The sequence below is a fragment of the Notolepis coatsorum genome (genome assembly GCF_963971535.1).
Source record: "Notolepis coatsorum genome assembly, chromosome: 8".
Taxonomy (NCBI): domain Eukaryota; kingdom Metazoa; phylum Chordata; class Actinopteri; order Aulopiformes; family Paralepididae; genus Notolepis; species Notolepis coatsorum.
This window is the reverse complement of record NC_140172.1, coordinates 39,036,040-39,054,941: the sequence shown is the minus strand read 5'-3', so window position 1 is coordinate 39,054,941 and position 18,902 is coordinate 39,036,040. Positions and strand designations below refer to the sequence as shown.

Below are 18,902 nucleotides of genomic sequence, written 5' to 3'. Positions count from 1 at the left end.
ACACACACACACACACGCGCGCGCACGCACACACGCAGGCACACACACACACACACACACACACACACACACACACACACACACACACACACACACACACACACACAGACACACACACACAGACACACACACACACACACACACACACACACACACACACACACACACACACACACACACACAGAGACACACACAGACACACACAGACACACACACACAGTCCAGTCAGGAGATACCTTTGCCTGTACTGGGCTGGAAGATTCTGGGCAAGGAGGGAGGCTGAGAGGCAGTCTTGGTGACCAGGGGGTGTGCGGAAGGGGGTTCGACCGACTGGATAGACTTGGTGGGACATGGGGACGAAGAGAGGACAGGCACGGAGGCTGTGCCAGAGGGCACAAGGGGACGAGTGGGTGCGGAGGACGCAGAGGGTTTGGGGGTAGCCGGCCGGGGCTTAGAGTCGGGGGGCAGGGTGGAGGGGGCATCCGAGGGCACTAGAGCTCTGTGGGTCTCGGCCGACGGAGGCTCGGGGAGAGAGAACGGCAGAGGACAGGGGGGTACAGCTGAAGGAGGCTCGGGTGGGGGGGCAGTGGACGCTGGAGGATCAGGTATGGGTGCTGTTGTCTTGGAGCTCTTGGGCGATGGAGGGTTCGGGTGTGCAGAGGGCGGGAGCAGGGAGCTAGAGGGGGGAGGAGCCTCGGGCTGGACAGGGACAGCTGATTTGTTGTGTTTGGAGCGGGGGGAGGGTTGAGGGGAGGGGCTTGGGGAAGGTGGGGCCCCAGATTGGACAGGGGCAGTGGAGAGGGCGTGTCTAGAATGGCGAGGGGAAGGGCGGGGGGAAGGGCGAGGGGTGTTAGGTAGAGGGGGGCGGGATTGCAGGACAGGACCGAGAAGGCCAGAGACTGGTCTACCCTCTTTCCCACACGCTGGATATTGATAGATGGGTGGGTGGGTGGGTGGGTGGACGGACGGATGGACGGACGGATGGATGGACGGATGGATGGACGGATGGATGTTGAGAGATTTGTGAGGAGAGAAGGTGAGAAAAAGAGGACAGAATAAAAACATCATGAAATGAGCAATGTACAATGAAATGAGACACTGAGACATTACATTCAGTACCATGGAAGGATCACACACCTCGGTCACGATGAAAAACGACATATCGTGTTAATCACCTGACGTGATGTAATTATGGTTAAAAGAACAAAACATGAACCAATGGGAAACCTTGGATATGACTGGTTTGTTTTCCATGACTGCGTGTGAACAATGACATATATACACATGATGATGGGCATGAGACCTAAGACACATAATGAAGGTTCATTCATTGAAGAGGTTTGATTTGCATATTTACTGCCAGACAAACGTTAGACCATATTGGTTATATGTACGTTGTGTATATGAGTGGGGAATTGTCTGGTGTACTAACATCATCCACTGGCTCACCCCAAGGTTGTGTTCTTTCCCCACTCTTGTATATCCTGTATACTAATGACTGTAGAAGTCAACATGCAAATAGTCACATCGTCAAATTTGCAGTTGATTCTGTAATTGTTAGTCTCCTGAGTGACAATGAGGCCAGCCATGGCCCAGTTGTAGATGACTTTGTTTCCTAGTGTGAAGAGGCATTTCTACAACTAAATGTCACAAAGACTAAAGACATGTGCATTGATTTTAGACGATCTTCACTAGCTCCTCAGAGTAGTGTCATTAATGGCCAGACACTGGATTTGGTGACGACTTATAAATATCTCGGTTCCATTATTGACAATCGTCTGAAATTTGATTTTAATACTGAAATGGTCTGTAAGAAAGGTCAGCAGCGCCTCTTCTGTCTAAGGAAGCTAGCCAAATTTCTGGTGGATAAGTCCTTGATGATTTTGTTCTATAGGGCCTTCATAGAGTCTGTTGTTTCCTTTGCTGCCATTTGTTGGTGTGGAAACCTTGGCATTAAACAAAAGAATGCCCTTAACGGGATTGTGAGGGGGGCTAGCAAGATTGTAGGGGTACAAATCAGCTGTCTGGGTCCTAAATCCGGAGTATCAATTATTGCCTTCCGGCCAACGTTTGGAGACCCCTGCAGCTAAAAACAATAGATACAAATGATCATTTATACCTACTTCCATTCGTGCCATCGAGGCAGGAGAGGGCGGCTTTGAGGTGGGTGGTGGGGGGATGGTTGTGGTTGCTTGTTTGACTGTTGTCATGATCTGATCTGATCTGATCCTGCTACTGTACATGTCTGTCTGTGTTCTTCTTGTTATGTATGTTTGCTGTGTCTTTTCGGAGCTCCTATTTATCTGCTGTAACATGAATTGCCTAGTTTGGGACATACTAATAAACTTGACCTTAACCTTGATGTCCTTGAAACAGTGAAGACATACAGTATAGGCCCAGATCTGCTACATGGTTACAGGAACAGGATAGCTTACATTTCTAGCATGTAAAATAGGATGCACATCATTTTGAGGCTCAATAATGTTCTTCATCCAAATGTTGATCTTAGGCTGTTTTGATTTTAGTCATATTTTACTAAAACATGCAATCTGTGACCAAAGATGATATAACAAAGTCACAGCTTTGGAAGAAATTGGGGAAACAGGCTCTTTACGCACTTAAAGGGGCAAAACCACCCTAAAATAGAATTCACACAGTTTTAATTTGTGAATATGAACAAATCTCTCCATAAGCTGAATATTGGAAGACAAGACTCTAGTGATGATGTCATCCAGAGACAAATCCTGGAGCTGCTTCATAGAGCTCTAAGCCCTACATTTACTGTATATAATACTAATTTGGGTGTAATAGTTCAGACAAAGATTATATGAGCCCACAAAGTCTGTCAAGTCAAGTCATGTCAGATGTATGTGTATAGTCCAAAATCACAGTACAGGTCTCAATGGGCCCACAATGGAACAACGTCTTTGAGGTTTTTGGCGGAACCCCCACTGCATTCTAGCATGCCTCTGTACCTCTCTGTTTCAGTGCTCAATGGGCTGTTTTTGTGTCTGTTAAGAGTGTGCCACTTTTATCGTACATATACGATAATTATTGTACATCTAGCAATGGTGTACAAATCTGGTCAAACTACAGTAGGCAAAATAAAGATCAAATATGACTCAAGATCCAGCATTACCGTTAAAAGATTTAGTCAGAAACTTATTTAAGGTTCAACTTTAGGTAGAAAGGAGAAAGTTTACGAGTAAGCCGCCATTTTGTACACACACGTTTCCAAAATCTCTTCACACACACACACACACACACACACACACACACACACACACACACACACACACACACACACACACACACACACACACACACACACACACACACACACACACACACATACTGTATGAGTCGTCATTAACTATGTTGATTGTGGCTGCAATTCTGAATGGCTTGTATCAATAAGGAGGCTATGTACATATTTCACAATTTCTCAGTGTTGAGACATCCCCTCATTGTGTAGAAATAATACAGAACACAGGAAAATACAATCACAATAGGAGCCATTTAACCCCCAAAGAAGATAAGGACAAATTCCCACAGAAATAAAACCCTTAACACATTCGGGGCCATTCGATTAGACGGGCCCCACTCTAGGACGCCAGCTTTTCATTACAACTTTTCACTGTGCGTGAGGTTGTTTGTAGAGCTAAATCTATATTTTATATTATTGCTATGTGTCCATTGTCATTGTCAATTGACAGTATAAACCTTCCCTTCAATATGCCATAAAGAAATTATTTTTTCATCAATACGTTCCCGTTTTATAGCGTCGTGAATACGAGCGTTATATCGGAATGGTCTGGGATAATTCCTGCAAGGCTAGTTATAGGGCGCTATAACGTTAAATCGATTGGCGTTTTGTCCCTACACAAGCTAGAGTTAAAAATCAAAATGCATATGATCGGTATCATGTTCCACCATGAATGCATGAAAGGGGGGGGGGGGGGGCGGGGGAAGTCGTTTCTGATTATTGATGACCAATAACGGCATTCGTTATTACAACAACATACGCTGACCGGGTGGATGGCTATGAGAACAAGGCCCAATCAGGCTGAAATTTACGTCAAATCGCTCTTACCTATTGCCGGTTGGATTCCAAAAAGAATTTCCCAGTTATTTGATCGCCATCTGGTAGATCGATATGTCCATTGGCTGATGCTATATTCCTTTACTGCATACTGAATTCGGCGCCGCAAAAAGTATTCCAGGCGATCTGGTGAAGCCATAGCTTTAGGCTAACAGAAAAATCCACCCGGAGCTAAAAAGAAGTTACACCAGGTCTGAAACAAGGATTACTGCATTCTCGAGACAGAGCCACTACCAGGATATGGCCGGTAGTGCACTTTCCGAGTCCCAATATGCCTTTTCCAGCCAAAATACAGCTCTGTGACATTGAGTAGGATATTAAAATGGAATAAAAGCAAAAACGAGTTTAACACGTATATATACGTGGTTGGCCTTCAAGCGTCGGCTCCCAAACACGTATATATGCGTGGTTGGCCCTGAATGTAGGAAAATTGGGAAGAAATCTTAGATGAGCATTTCAATGAGAGACCCCCCCCCCCAACTAGGATGGCCAGACGACGTGTAATAGGTGTTGAAGTAAATTCAATGTAAATTCTGTTTGAGGGGTGGATTTCTCAACGCTGTCAACATGTTTTTGAGGTGTGTCGATGGGAAGGTCACTCCCCGCCTGTGATTTGGCCTTCTGAACCATATCACTCATATCGCTGTGGATTGCGTGCAAAGATAAAACATGTCTGACCTTTCCCTTGTGTGCCAAACTACTATTGTGTCTTGAACTGCAGTGTGTTGCAGAGCGCCTATGGCTGAGAAGAGGGAGATGGAAGATGAAGATGAAGAATGACGTGCCTCTCTCTAGGGCTGGGCGATAAATCGATTAATTCGATTAATTCGAATTCATGATTTAGGACGATGTTTAAACATTTTAATTGATTTTCACTATTTTTTTTTCACCTTTTATTTGACAAAAAGTGATGTTTGGTGAAAGTTATATTTGCACTTTATTAATCCCAATAGGGAAATTCATTCTTGTTTGATGATCAAGAGGCACATTTTATTTGTTTTAAGTGAAGTTTGGTGAAAAAGTAAGTTATTGCACTATTAATCCCAATAGGGACATTCATCTTTGTTTGATCAAGAGTAACCTTTTATATATATAATTTCTTTTTTTAAGTGAAGATTTGTGAAAGTTAGGTTTGCACTTCAATCCCAATAGGGAAATTCATCTTGCTTTGATAATTTTTTTGTGTAAAATAAAAACAAAGCTTATTTGAATGATTTTCGCGAAAATCGATTAAAATCATAAATCGGATGTGGTGTGAAAGAATCAGAGATTACATTTTTAGGCCATATCGCCCAGCCCTACCTCTCTCCAGAAGAGTAATTCAGATCCTGTCCTCTGACTGAGTAACATTGTTTGGCGTGGTAATGATTTCTGCCTAATAGATCCATACCATAGTCTAGTTGAAGGATTTAAAGATTAAACAAACCTGACCTCTTGGTAAATAATCCCTGCTTGGTATTGCACTTTGTTTACATATAGGGGGATAGGGAGAGGGTTGCTACTGCTGGCTACACCTCAGGCTCTGCCAAGAGAGGTCTGGAGAAATTCCCTTAAATGTATAATAAGTTATATATAATATATATATAATAGCTATATAGTAACTGACTATAGTGTGAATTTCTCCAACCTCCAGCAATAGCAACTGATTCCCCATCGTCACTTCCACAATTCCAACCCACACATCAAACCAAAACAAAAATGTTACGTTGAATTAAGTTTAAATGAATTGCAGTACCAAGAGGGGCTAGAGGTTGTTGTTTGACAGCATTACATGTTCTACCTTTAATGTCAGGCTCATGGGTGCTTCTAACCTGCATTTACACAAAACATTTGTATTGTATTGTATTGTATTGTATTGTATTGTATTATTTGTCACAGGCCTCTCATCGTGGGAGTTCCATATGAAACATGTGGTGCCTAAGGGCCTGGTTGGTGCTGCCGCCAGGCACCGTGGGAGCGCCACAGAGGAGGTTGTGGGAGAGCATGTGACAGGAAGGTGTGAAATAGTATAGAGAGAGAAAGAGAGAGAGACTTGATACCTGGGAGAGAGTTTCCAGTAGAGGTTCTCTTGTCAGGCGGAGGGGGAGCAGGACGGTTGGGGCGAACTAAGACGTGTGAAGCTTCAGTAGCAGACAGAGAAAGACGGACAGGAACAGAGGAGGCAGAGAAAGGGGAGGCAGAGAAAAGGGAGGCAGGAACAAGGGAGGTAGAGACAAAGGTGGTAGAGACAAGGGAGGCAGGAACAAGGGAAGCAGAGACAAGGGAGGTAGAGACAAGAGAGGTAGAGACAAGGGAGGCAGAGACAAGGGAGGTAGAGACAAGGAAGGTAGAGACAAGGGAGGTAGAGACAAGGGAGGTAGAGACAAGGTGAAGGAATAGTGAATGTCAAGTGAATGACTAGCTGTGGAACAGAATATTAGAAGAAGAAGCAGGGGAAGCTGTGTGTGTGTGTATGTGTGTGTAGGTGTGTGTGTGTGTATGTGTGCGTGTGTGTGTGTGTGTGTGTGTGTGTGTGTGTGTGTGTGTGTGTGTGTGTGTGTGTGTGTGTGTGTGTGTGTGTGACTGTGTGTGTGTGTGCGTGTGTGTTGTATGTGTGGTGGAGGTGATGGTCTTTGTATCATTAAAGGACCATAATACCAGTCTCATTTTGTCTTCTCTCCAATACTAGAGATTGTCCCCATCTTTAACTAATTCTGTGTACGTACATAGGTGTATGAAGTGAATGTTTTGGTAGATCTCAGTTCACACTGCCGTTGTTGTTGAACAGGGTTGAGAATATGCTCCGTGAAACTTGAAAGTCACTAGGCATAGGTACTTTACCCTTGTTAAAATCACTGTATTGTTTATTTTCGCTAATGTTACTATATTACTCTACTACAAGCTATTCAAATTTGCGCTGCAACCGGGAGCGCCCGGCAGTTTGTAACTGAATACGGACGTTTGACGCACAAAATAATTGCAGTGAGTTGTGTTTAGTAAGGTAAGCTGATATCAGCTAAAACACCTACAAACACAACGCTATTAACACTTTCACTGCCACACACGAGATATCTCGGGTTTCCGATAGTTATGTTGAAAGCCACTCACGAGATTTCTCTGATTTTCTTTTTTTTTTCTTTTTTAGCGATCTGAAATCATATTGCATCACGCGAGCCTACCCGAGTATACCCGAGCACCGCCGGCGATCAGATGTGGAAAAAAGCGCCCCCTATCGTCTCCCAGATGACATAAGGGATTTTGGAATGGACTCAATAAAAATGGATGGGGAAAAAAATCCTGTACTCCACATTTTCCAGTCCACTGATGCAGCCGGGGTTACCACAGTTCATTCTGGAGCCTCTCAGCCCAGCGGAATCATGTACTGTGCTGTACACACGTTGGATCCATACACTTATCGATTTTTTCGAATGGTGATCAGGAATTGGAATATACCAGTTGGATACCATCTGATACCATCTGTCAGGTAAGGAATCTATGTTATCAGTGTTAGGATAATCAGACTAATTTTGATGAAGATATAGGCTGTTTTGTGAAATGGGCTCTTTCGGTTTCACTGTAAAAGTCCAAGAGGAAATGAACACGGCGATTATCCGTGCGCGGCTCGAATGTGCTTGCGTGCACGTATAATATTGATCATCTAGCGTTTATTTGAAAACGATTCATAAATAGGCCGACGAATATCAACGTTCTGGAATATTCCAGTAAAAGACGATTATCATAGAATGGTCTAGAATGAACTGTTTTTTACCTCAAAACGGATGCTTTTCAAAATGCTCTCAAACGGAAATGAAGCGATAAAAAACCAATCTGCCTTGACAGCACTGACTGGAAAAGGATTCTTTGATAAGTGACGGGCAGATTAGACACATAGCCATAATTTAAAACATAGATTAGGCGATATTAAGCGTAACATTGGCGCCGATGGTGGCATTGAAGCGATACCTCTGGCGCCACCTCATGGCATTCAAAGTGTTAAAGACAGGGGCAGTCTCTGGCACGTTGTATGTACTGACACACGTGTGTACCTGCAGCCGTGACAGACTTCTTGTCTTCGTCCTCATCGCTTTCATTGAAGTCGTCGAGGTTTCCGATGTCGGTGGGTTTGACGCTCATCAGACTGGCCAGACTCTGCATGTCCTCATCACTGCAGGGACACACACACGTGATGACAGCATTCAGGTAAACTGACAACACTCATTTTAGTTTGTTCTCCTCCCCCCCAGTAATTTACAGATGCAATGCAAGTAGTTCAGTAGTTTATAGATGCAAATCTCTGCTGCTAGATCATATGCTGCTAATTGAGATTGCTTATTTGCACACTGGATAGCACTTTGAGTACTTGTACTCAACTCAAGTACTTAAGTAGTTTATAGATGCAAGATGCAAGTACTTTGGTAATTTACAGATGCAAGTAGTTTGGTAGTTTACAGATGCAAGTAGTTTAGTAGTTTACAGATGCAAGTAGTTTAGTAGTTTACAGATGCAAGTAGTTTAGTAGTTTACAGATGCAAGATGCAAGTAGTTCGGTAGTTTACAGATGCAAGATGCAAGTAGTTTGGTAGTTTACAGATGCAAGTAGTTTAGTAGTTTACAGATGCAAGATGCAAGTAGTTTGGTAGTTTACAGATGCAAGTAGTTTAGTAGTTTACAGATGCAAGATGCAAGTAGTTTGGTAGTTTACAGATGCAAGTAGTTTAGTAGTTTACAGATGCAAGATGCAAGTAGTTTGGTAGTTTACAGATGCAAGTAGTTTAGTAGTTTACAGATGCAAGATGCAAGTAGTTTGGTAGTTTACAGATGCAAGTAGTTTGGTAGTTTGGTAGTTTGGTAGTTTACAGATACAAGATGCAAGTAGTTTAGTAGTTTACAGATGCAAGTAGTTTGGTAGTTTACAGATGCAAGATGCAAGTAGTTTGGTAGTTTACAGATGCAAGTAGTTTGGTAGTTTAGTAGTTTACAGATACAAGATGCAAGTAGTTAGTGGTAGTGGTTAGAAGTGGTGGAGAGAATAAAAGTTAGCATATAATGGTAGTGTCTGGTTAGGAACAAGTTATAATGGTTGGATTATCCAATGGGGGGTCCGGGAGGGGGGGGGTTCGAGCTGGAGCATATGTATGTAGGTTTTTAGATAACAGGTATTAGGGGTATATCCTGTATAAGACATTTGACTAAATGGTAATTTCATTGGATATGCACTGTGAATTAATGCTTGTATATCTTATCGTGTGTTGTCATGTTTGTTTATATGTCTGTTTAAAAAATAATAATAAAAAAAAAAAAAAAAAAATGCAAGTAGTTTGGTAGTTTACAGATGCAAGATGCAAGTAGTTTGGTAGTTTACAGATACAAGATGCAAGTAGTTTGGTAGTTTACAGATGCAAGATGCAAGTAGTTCAGTCGTTTTCAGGGGAACAGTGGAACAAAAACACAACAAATAAACTAAACTACTTACGTAGCCTTTCCCTCGCGAACAAAGATACATGACAGAGACAGTTTGAGCGAGGCCTCCACCACTTTGACCGACAGCGGCTTTAGCTTCAGTGTCAGGTCAGTCTGGGTGGGAGTGGCGCTGGCATATCGCTTCAGGTTGATGTCTGCCGACGCCAGCACCTTGCGATGCCCTTTGCACTCCTACCAGACAAGAGACAGTACACGTGTAAATCCATACAGAATTTAAACATAGTACAACTATAGTATTCTTTTTGTACATAGTGCTGCAGTGTTTCTGCGGGAAAACCACAGGAATACTATAGTGATTAGCCTTATATGTCTATAATATTCCATCGTAGAAACACTATGGTGAATCACTACAGTATTTCTGTGGTAAATCTATAGTCTATATGAAAAATAAATATATATAAAATGAATACTATGGATTTCTACAGTATTTCTGTGGTAAATCTCTGTAGTGTTTAGGGGAAGACACAGGAATACTATTGGATTTACTGCAGTTAATTCTTGTATGGGAAGAAGATGGGGTGGGACTAGTTACTAGAGGACATGGAAAAAAGACACTTACACCCTCAATAACAAAGGTCCACTCTTTATCCTCAAATTCATCTGTGTTGGGCTCCTGGGGAGGCAAGAACACAATAGTTTACACACTGGAACCAGCTTTGTGGTGCATCATGTCCATCAGTTCTTTCATCAATAGTTTACACACTGGAACCAGCTTTGTGGTGCATCATGTCCATCAGTTCTTTCATCAATAGTTTACACACTGGAACCAGCTTTGTGGTGCATCATGTCCATCAGTTCTTTCATCAATAGTTTACACACTGGAACCAGCTTTGTGGTGCATCATGTCCATCAGTTCTTTCATCAATAGTTTACACACTGGAACCAGCCTTGTGGTGCATACGTCTGTTTTGAAATTCTTTGGACAGCCCATGTATTTGCAGTTGTGAAGTTAATCTAAATCACTTGGAGTGTGAATGTGATATATCACAAGAAACTAGCCTACTCAACCTCGACTGTTTTTAACTATGGGTGAACATAACACTCCAGCTTACGATCTTGTTCCTTTGAAAACTTAAAACAGACTTATATGGTTCTTTGTCGGATGTACTGAATTGGTCCCAACCCTGGTATAATGGTGACGTTACCTTGAACAGTGTGACGGAGATGTCGATGTTCTCTGGTACGGGCCACACCACCATGCCCCTGTAGGGATTCTTGATGCCTGGCTGCCAACTGTGGAGCTACACAACATGTATACGTTACAAACACTTTGGTCCTCCTATGTATGTGTGTGTGTGTGGGGGGGGGGTATTATTTTTCTATCCTTATGGAGACCAAATATCCCCACAAATGATGACAATTTGATTTTCTTTTAATCCTTGGGGAAAAGGAGCTATTGTAAGGCTCGGTTAAAGAGGCATTTCACCAAAAAACAACGCTGATTTATTTTGCACATAATCTCACGTATCCCAAGGCTCTAAAACTGTTTCGCACACATTAATTTAGTTTGACAGTTATTGAGAGTTAATGCGTTTGAATGATCTCCTCCTCCCATCAGAGGACCCTGAATCCTTGTGTTGTGTTAATTACAGCTCAATGAAATGATGGAGATGAAAATATAGCAATCCCTATTGCAATCCTTATCTCACCTATGTAATTTCATTGAGCTGTAATGAACACAACACAAGGATCCAGTGTCCTCTGATGACATCCCTGGTGGCCATTATTCAAACAAATGTATTCTCAATAACTGTCAAACTAAATTAAAGTGTGTAAAAACGGCTTAGAGCCTTGGGATATGTACAAAATAAATCGACATTGTTTTTCGGTGAAGTGCCCCTTTAAAGTAAGGTTATGGTAAGGGTTAGGGTTAGGCATGAAATTGTTATGGGTAGTGTATGTGCGTGCGTGTGTGTGCATGTGTGTGCATGTGTGTGCATGTGTGTCACCTTAGAGCACATGCGCCTGTTCCTCCGGGTCCACACCACCCTCAGCTTGTCTGGTTGCCTAGAAACACACACCACATTAAATTAATTAAACATAATGTAGCAACATGTCACATGGAGGCCCACATGACAAACACGTGGAACATTTCTTTCATAGACTGCACATGACACATTCATTTCATGAATATATGAGTTTCTATGAGTTTCAAATATGAGTGGGTGTACACTTCAGGATTTCATGAGCTAATTCAGCATTGTCAAAGTCACAGTCGGCTTTATTGTCACCTTTCGTAATGTGCAAGACATACAGAGAAATTAAATTGCGTTTCCCCCTTCCCACGGTGTATATAAAAAACAAGATCTAATATAAACATAAAGTAACATATAGTACACTATAAACATAAAATAAGGGCAGTACTGTCTATATACAATGTAGACAGTAGCTTAAAAAAATTAATGTATGAGTGAATGTAAATATAGAGGTAAACGAGAACTTAGTGCAAAACTTTTTGCAGCAGTGGTACATAGTAAGTATGAATAATAAATAATGGCAGTAAAATACAATAATATAATAATGGCAGTAAAGTGGCAGTGAGATGATGGATATGGCAGTAAACTAATATGATGGAAACTAAATAAATTAAACTAAATAATGGCAGTAAAGTAAAGTGGCAGTGAGTTTGTAAAGTGGCAGTGTGTGTCTGTGTGTGTGTCAGTGGGGGGGGGGGTTAGTCCAGAGTATGTGGGGGGCAGAGTAAGAGAGGAGTCCAGAATCTGTGGAGGCAGGTAAGAGAGAGGGGGGAGAGCTGGGTGTGTGTGTGTGTGTGTGTCGGGGGGGGGGGGGTGTTCTTAGTCCAGGTTCTGTGGTGGCAGAGAGAGGGGGGAGAGCTGGGAGTGAGTTCAGCTTCCTGACAGCCTGGTGTATGAAGCTGTCTTTCAGTCTGCTGGTTCTGGCTCGGAGGCTCCTCATTCTCCTCCCGGAGGGCAGGAGAGTGAAAAAGCGCTGTGAGGGGGTGGGGTAATGTCTCCCGCAATGCGCAGTGCTTTGCGGGCCAGGCGTGTATTGTAGATGTCCTGGAGGGAGGGGAGGGGGGCACCAACGATCCTCTCAGCTGTTCTGACCATGCGCTGCAGGGTCTTGCGGCAGGATGCTGTGCAGTCGCCCGTACCACGTGGTTATGCAGCTGGTCAGGAGGCTCTCGATGGTGCCCCGGTAGAAGGAGCACAGGATGGGCACTGAGGCTTCAGCTCTTCTCAGTTGAATTGAAGTAGCATACAGGCATTTTCTTCAATATCGGGGAGACATATTATGAGCAGGGAATCTGACTCCTATATTCTCAACTCATTCAGCGCCGGCCATTATCCTTATCCCGTTCTAGCTAGGCCACGCTTTAAAGATAGGGGTGCGTCACCTTGTTTGTAGAGCTATATCTATATTCTATATTATAGCTATGGAGACAATACTATGGTCATTTGACATTAACTATCTTCCGTCGAACATGCAACATTTTTTTAATCTTTTCATGTATACGTTTGTGCGTTATCCCGTGGTGAATATTGTATAATTTCAGAGTGAAATCAAATTCCTGAAAAGCTTATGGGCGCTACGTGAATTCTGCTAAAAGCATTGGCGTTTCATCCCTGGACACGCTACTATTTCCAAATCAAATGTATATAATAGGTATTATGTTTCATCATGAATGCATGAAAAGGGGGGGGGGGTCGTTTCTGATGCTTTGATTGCCAGTAACGGCATTCGTTTTGAACACCACACACGCTGATCAGCCGGATCGATATGAAATCCTTGCAGGATCAAGGTGGAATTGACATCAGATAGTCCTTACCTTTGATCGGGGCTATTCCAAAAAGGATATTCCAATTGTTTGATCGCGATTTCCAGTATTGATGTCTATCTGGTCCACAACATAATCCGGCACAACACATGCATCGAGTGTCCTGGACACGTTTCAATGTGATCGAGTGAACCTCTAGGCTTCCCTGGACTAAAATGCTCTGCCCGGAGGCAGGGCTGTACGTTAACTTTTTTTGCACATAGCACTGGTGCTACAGAGGTTGATAGTTTTGTAGCACAGGCCAAAATCTTGTAGCACAAGTATAAAACGTGTTATATTTGTAACAGTCACAAATGTGCCTATTGTATTTGTGTTATTTAGTTGCAGTGCCATGTTTGGCTGTCATTTAGTATATCGCCATGTGTTATTATTACTATAATAGTAATACTCTCATATGCTATTTTCAATTAATATCATAAACAACATAAGGAATATTAGCATAATTTTGAGTGGACTGAAGGAATGAGTCAGCGTTAATAGTTTTAAATGCAAATAATTTATTGAAACATAGAAGTGGGGTCGGTTGGGACACACACACACAATGGGGGACCCTGATGTAAACAAGACAAACGTCTTTCTCTGGTCTGCATCCCCTTAACAATTGTGTGTATTGAGCCGTACTGTACTGTACCCATTCTGCAATCTGTTAAATAAAGTTTACATTCATTCATTCACACACACTGTTTCAACTCACCACCCCCGCCTCATATTGTAGTCTAGTCTTCAAACTTCCACTCCTCTCGACATTTTTTATATTTGAATATCAACATTATCTGTCCATCCTCAGTTTACTATAATATACTCCTGTCCTGAGTCCTGACTAGTGACTTCATCGTCTTTCCAAACGCACGCACGCACACACACACACACACAGGGAAGGGGAGAGAGTGCCCCCCATTTCCCTTTCCACACTGTGTCTGCTGGCTCTGCCTGATCAGGATTAGCTTGTTAGCTTGCTAACGTTGTAGTGATTGTAATGGTACATAAACGTTAATTTCGGGCGATGTGCGCATAAAGGAATGGCGACGGTGCAAAGCATGTAGATGCATTTGACCCGTTGCGAGAAAAAAAAAACACACCGGACTTATTTCGGGACGTGTAGGCGCACTGCTGTGTGCGCACCAACACGCTGCTCTGCTTGCAAGCACGGATAGGGCGGATATGACTCGTCGAGTTGTCACGGAGTTTTTTCAAAATAAGAGTATCATATGCACCTGAATGTTGCTAGCTGTCGATCCTAGTTATTATAGCTGGAGCTGCGCGTGGGCAGAAATGAGACCCGCTACAGGATTTTCAAAATAAGAGTATCTATATGAACCGAATCCCTATCGCACCAGTGCTAGTGAAGTAAATCCATCCATCGCACAGACAGCTGTTGCTGTAGCACGTGCGAGATATATGTCGCACTGTACACCCCTGCCGGAGGGGTTTAAATGTAACACACGGTCTGGAACAGGGTTTACTGCACTCTCGATACCACCACCTAGCAGGATCTGGCCGGTACTGCACCCTCGGGGTCCCAGTATGCCTTTTAACGGCAACATACAGGTCCATGACATTGAATAGAATATTAAAATCGAAAAAACTATCCAAAAACGCATATATACGTTTTTTTGGCGCTGAACGGTTGGCGTGCAAACACGTATACACATGGTTGGCCGTGAATGAGTTAAGAGAGAGATCACCTCACTGAAGTAAATTCAGGTTAGAAATCTTCGGGTGTCTTTCAACCCACTGCCCTGTGTGTGTGTGTGTGTGTGTGTGTGTGTGTGTGTGTGTGTGTGTGTGTGTGTGTGTGTGTGTGTGTGTGTGTGTGTGTGTGTGTGTGTGTGTGTGTGTGTGTGTGTGTGTGTGTGTGTGTGTGTGTGTGTGTGTGTGTGTGTGTGTGTGTGTGTCAGTATCAGTGCTCTAACTATATTACTGTGTAGATATATCAGTATATTGTCATTATATATTTTCTTGTATTGACTGTGTGTATATGTATATATAGTATTGTGTTGTCTCTATATTACATGTACGTCTACTGTGGTGTCTATGTCACTCAATGAGCAGAGCATGGTACCAACAACACTGACAAGGTAATGTTATAGGGATTCGGTTGCATTGTGGAATACAAATGTGTAAAGATTCCAATAAACTCATTACAAATGGCAAATAAATATTTGATACCTTGAACCTAACTGTAATAATTGTCCTATATTTGTTGTGAGCTAAATGAGAATTCTGTCATTTGGGGCAAGAGGTCGGGACCACTACTGCCAAATTAATGTAGTAAAAACACTGTGTGCATGTGTTTGTATAGTAGGAGTGTACCAAGATGTTATTATTTGTATCTGTTCAACCAACAAAATGATCCGTTTCTGTATCTGTATTCGAATAGAAGGCTGGAAGTGGCCGTTGTTTATATGGAAAGTCGTGTTAAATCGGACAAATGTTGTATTTTCTAACCCAATATTCATTGGCAATGCAATTGTTGTGCCTTCAAAGCATCAAATAGATTTTATATGAGCATATACTGTATTGATCCCAATATGTTTATTTATTTATTTTTAAACTATACGTTACCCAATAGACAACAATACTGAAATAGGCAATACTACAGTTAGAAATAGTAAATTAGCTTACTTTTGATTTGATTATCACAGTAGGAGATGACGGGGCATGGTTGAACACTAAGAATGTTTATTGAACACACATGACAATGTCACGTGCATCAAAGTGTCCCCACGCTGGAGAGCAGGGACTGAGAGTTCAGTCTGAATGTCACCATTGATACCCCGATGATGGATTTGATCCGTTTGAAATTGATTATTTCCACCCCGCCTCGCCTGCTTCCTCCTCTAGCCAGTGGTGGATTCAGTCATAGACTGAAATATATAAAGGCTATAGATGACTCACCCGTGCTGCTGGCCAACGGAGACCGATGTTAGCCAGCAGCCCGGGTGTAGCTCACTCTGCAGGTACCACAGTGCTTCCCAGACATTCAGAAGTGTGTCTCTACCGTTAGGATCATATCCGCACCATTACTCAATGCTGGTGGTGGTACATGTGTTTGATGGTTGCAGATACAAACAAAGTCCAATAAAGAAGGGTTTTCACTGCTGTTGGTCCGAACCTGAACCACGTACTGCCGTGTTCTCCTGGCTCGGGACAAACAACACAGTTGCAAATCATACAAACAAACATTGACCACACAGGATTGTTTCAGGACCTATCATGCTGAGCAGGGCCACGTCTCAGTCAGTGATTTTGCTTTGTCAACGCAGCGCATAGCAACAATTGGGACTTATTTGACTTTTCTCCAAATAACATTGAGCAAATTCTGGTAGAAAGCATATCTATTTCCATTGCATTATCCGTACTTTCCTCATTACAGTATGTATTCAGATTCGGGTACATTCCTAGTTTGTAGTAGAAGTACATTTTAATACATTTGTACAATATAATCAAGTGTGTGTATGTGTGTATGTGTATGTGTATGTGTGTGTGTGTGTGTGTGTGTGTGTGTGTGTGTGTGTGTGTGTGTGTGTGTGTGTGTGTGTGTGTGTGTGTGTGGCTGTGTGTGTGTATGTATGTATGTATGTATGTATGTATGTATGTATGTATGTATGTATGTATGTATGTATGTATGTATGTATGTATGTATGTATGTATGTATGTATGTACATATGCGTGTGTGTGTGTGTGTGTGTGTGTGTGTGTGTGTGTGTGCGTCTACTCTAAAGTTCTAGTCTAGTGTTAGAATAAAAACAAGTGTGTTTGTTTTGCCTCCATTGTGTTTCTTGTTCTCTACAGGAAGTGAAACAGGAAGATGGTGGGTCATGTGACCCGGGCCGCTCTGAATGCAAGGCATGCCTCTCACACACATACACACACGCGCGCACGCACGCACGCACACACACACACTTACTAGAGACGGTATTCTTCCAAGTTTTTACAGGCTGCCTTACCAGTATTTACCACAACTATTTCCCATAAGAATATGACTAACAGTTGATAAACAGAGCTATAGAAAGAGTTACCAACAGACAGACTACGTCTAGCTGAGGCTAACCTCCAGGGTGAACTGTCTCAGGTTGCAGTGTAAGAATAGCAATAAGAGAACAGTATCCGTGTGTGTGTGTGTGTGTGTGTGTGTGTGTGTGTGTGTGTGTGTGTGTGTGTGTGTGTGTGTGTGTGTGTGTGTGTGTGTGTGTGTGTGTGTGTGTGTGTGTGTGTGTGTGTGTGTGTGTGTGTGTGTGTGTATTATGGATAAGTGTGTTAGGGGGTCAGGAGTGTGAGTGACAGGGGGGCCTCAGAAACTGACCAGCTGGCACAGAATGAGAGGAGAAGAAGAGAAAAGGAGAAGAGGAGAGGATAAAAGGAGGGGGCAAATACAGTAATACTAAAACCAGCTGGTAAAATATAAAGCACACTCTATTTCTGTGTCACAGCCAGACATGGACACCCGGGAGAACTGGGGAAAACAAACTTCTACTGGTGAGCAAAATGAGGGAGCCCACCAATAAAGAGAATATTATGGGGATACACAGTCTGAGGGAATGCTACTCTACTCTTAGTATAGTAGGCTAGAATAGAGCAGTAACAGATATTTGGTGTATGCTATATAATATATTATATATATTATACTACAGTAACTAATTACCATTATTCAGCAGACAATACACATATATGCCACAGCGGCGCTTTGAAACTTCAACATTTACCATCCATCAAGCTATAAGGAAGTATTTGGGGTCTTAAGCAGGCTAGGGTATAGGTGCTGTTCTACATCACCTTCACCACTAATGCCCCTTTTCCACTGTATGGTACCTACTCGACTCTACTCTACTCTGCCTTTTCGGTTTTCCATTGCTAAAATACTTGGTACCTGGTACTTTTTGGGTACTTTTTTAGTCCCTGCTTTTTCGAGGTTCCAAGCGGGTAGAAGTGGTACCAGAAAAGTGACGTGAAACACTGCAGACCACTGATTGGTCAGAAGAGAGAAACGTCACACGTTGGAGCGTCCTGCACAAAACACAACACAGCCATCTTTAATGCCTCGCGTAGGATTTATTTGTTTGCAGCAGGAACAAGTGCAATAAACAAAAAAGGATACATTCACTGTGTATTCTGCCTCATTTATTGATGAAACAAAACCAACATCAACACAATTTACCACCAAGAGTGGAGAGTTTAGTCTCACAAAAAGATTTGACACATTCCCGCCCGGCCACGGACATGTCCGTGTTTCGAATCCAATGGTAGAGGGCCAACCACGGACATGTCCGTGGCAAGGTTGATTTGGCTTTTATTCCATTTTAATATCCTACTCAATGTCACCGAGCGGCACTGCAGATTTACCCCACTCTTGGAATTCTGAAAAGTGCATTACCGGCCAGATCCTCGTAGGGGCGCTGTCTCGATAATGCAGTGTTCCCTGTGGCAGAACAGTGCTTTCTTTTTTTTTGACTTTGAATGGAGTTTACTGTTAGCTGGAATCTATATGTGTAGCCTGTAGCTTGGAATACCTTTTGCGACGCCAAATTCACTATGCAGTAA

At 42.6% G+C, this 18,902-nt stretch overlaps 1 protein-coding gene across 2 annotated transcripts in view; it reads right to left on the bottom strand.

Moving 5' to 3' along the window:
* Positions 1-18,902, bottom strand: part of LOC311233705 (EH domain-binding protein 1-like protein 1) — a 66,613-nt gene that overhangs the window by 39,715 nt on the left and 7,996 nt on the right. For both annotated transcript variants that reach the window (XM_084320700.1, XM_084320701.1), the window contains exons 2-6: positions 11,512-11,569; positions 10,708-10,803; positions 10,122-10,175; positions 9,555-9,733; positions 8,128-8,246 (exon numbers count right to left, since the gene is read on the bottom strand). In XM_084320700.1, the coding sequence (XP_084176826.1) occupies positions 8,128-8,246; positions 9,555-9,733; positions 10,122-10,175; positions 10,708-10,803; positions 11,512-11,569 (506 nt within the window). The remainder of the gene's footprint in view (positions 1-8,127; positions 8,247-9,554; positions 9,734-10,121; positions 10,176-10,707; positions 10,804-11,511; positions 11,570-18,902) is intronic.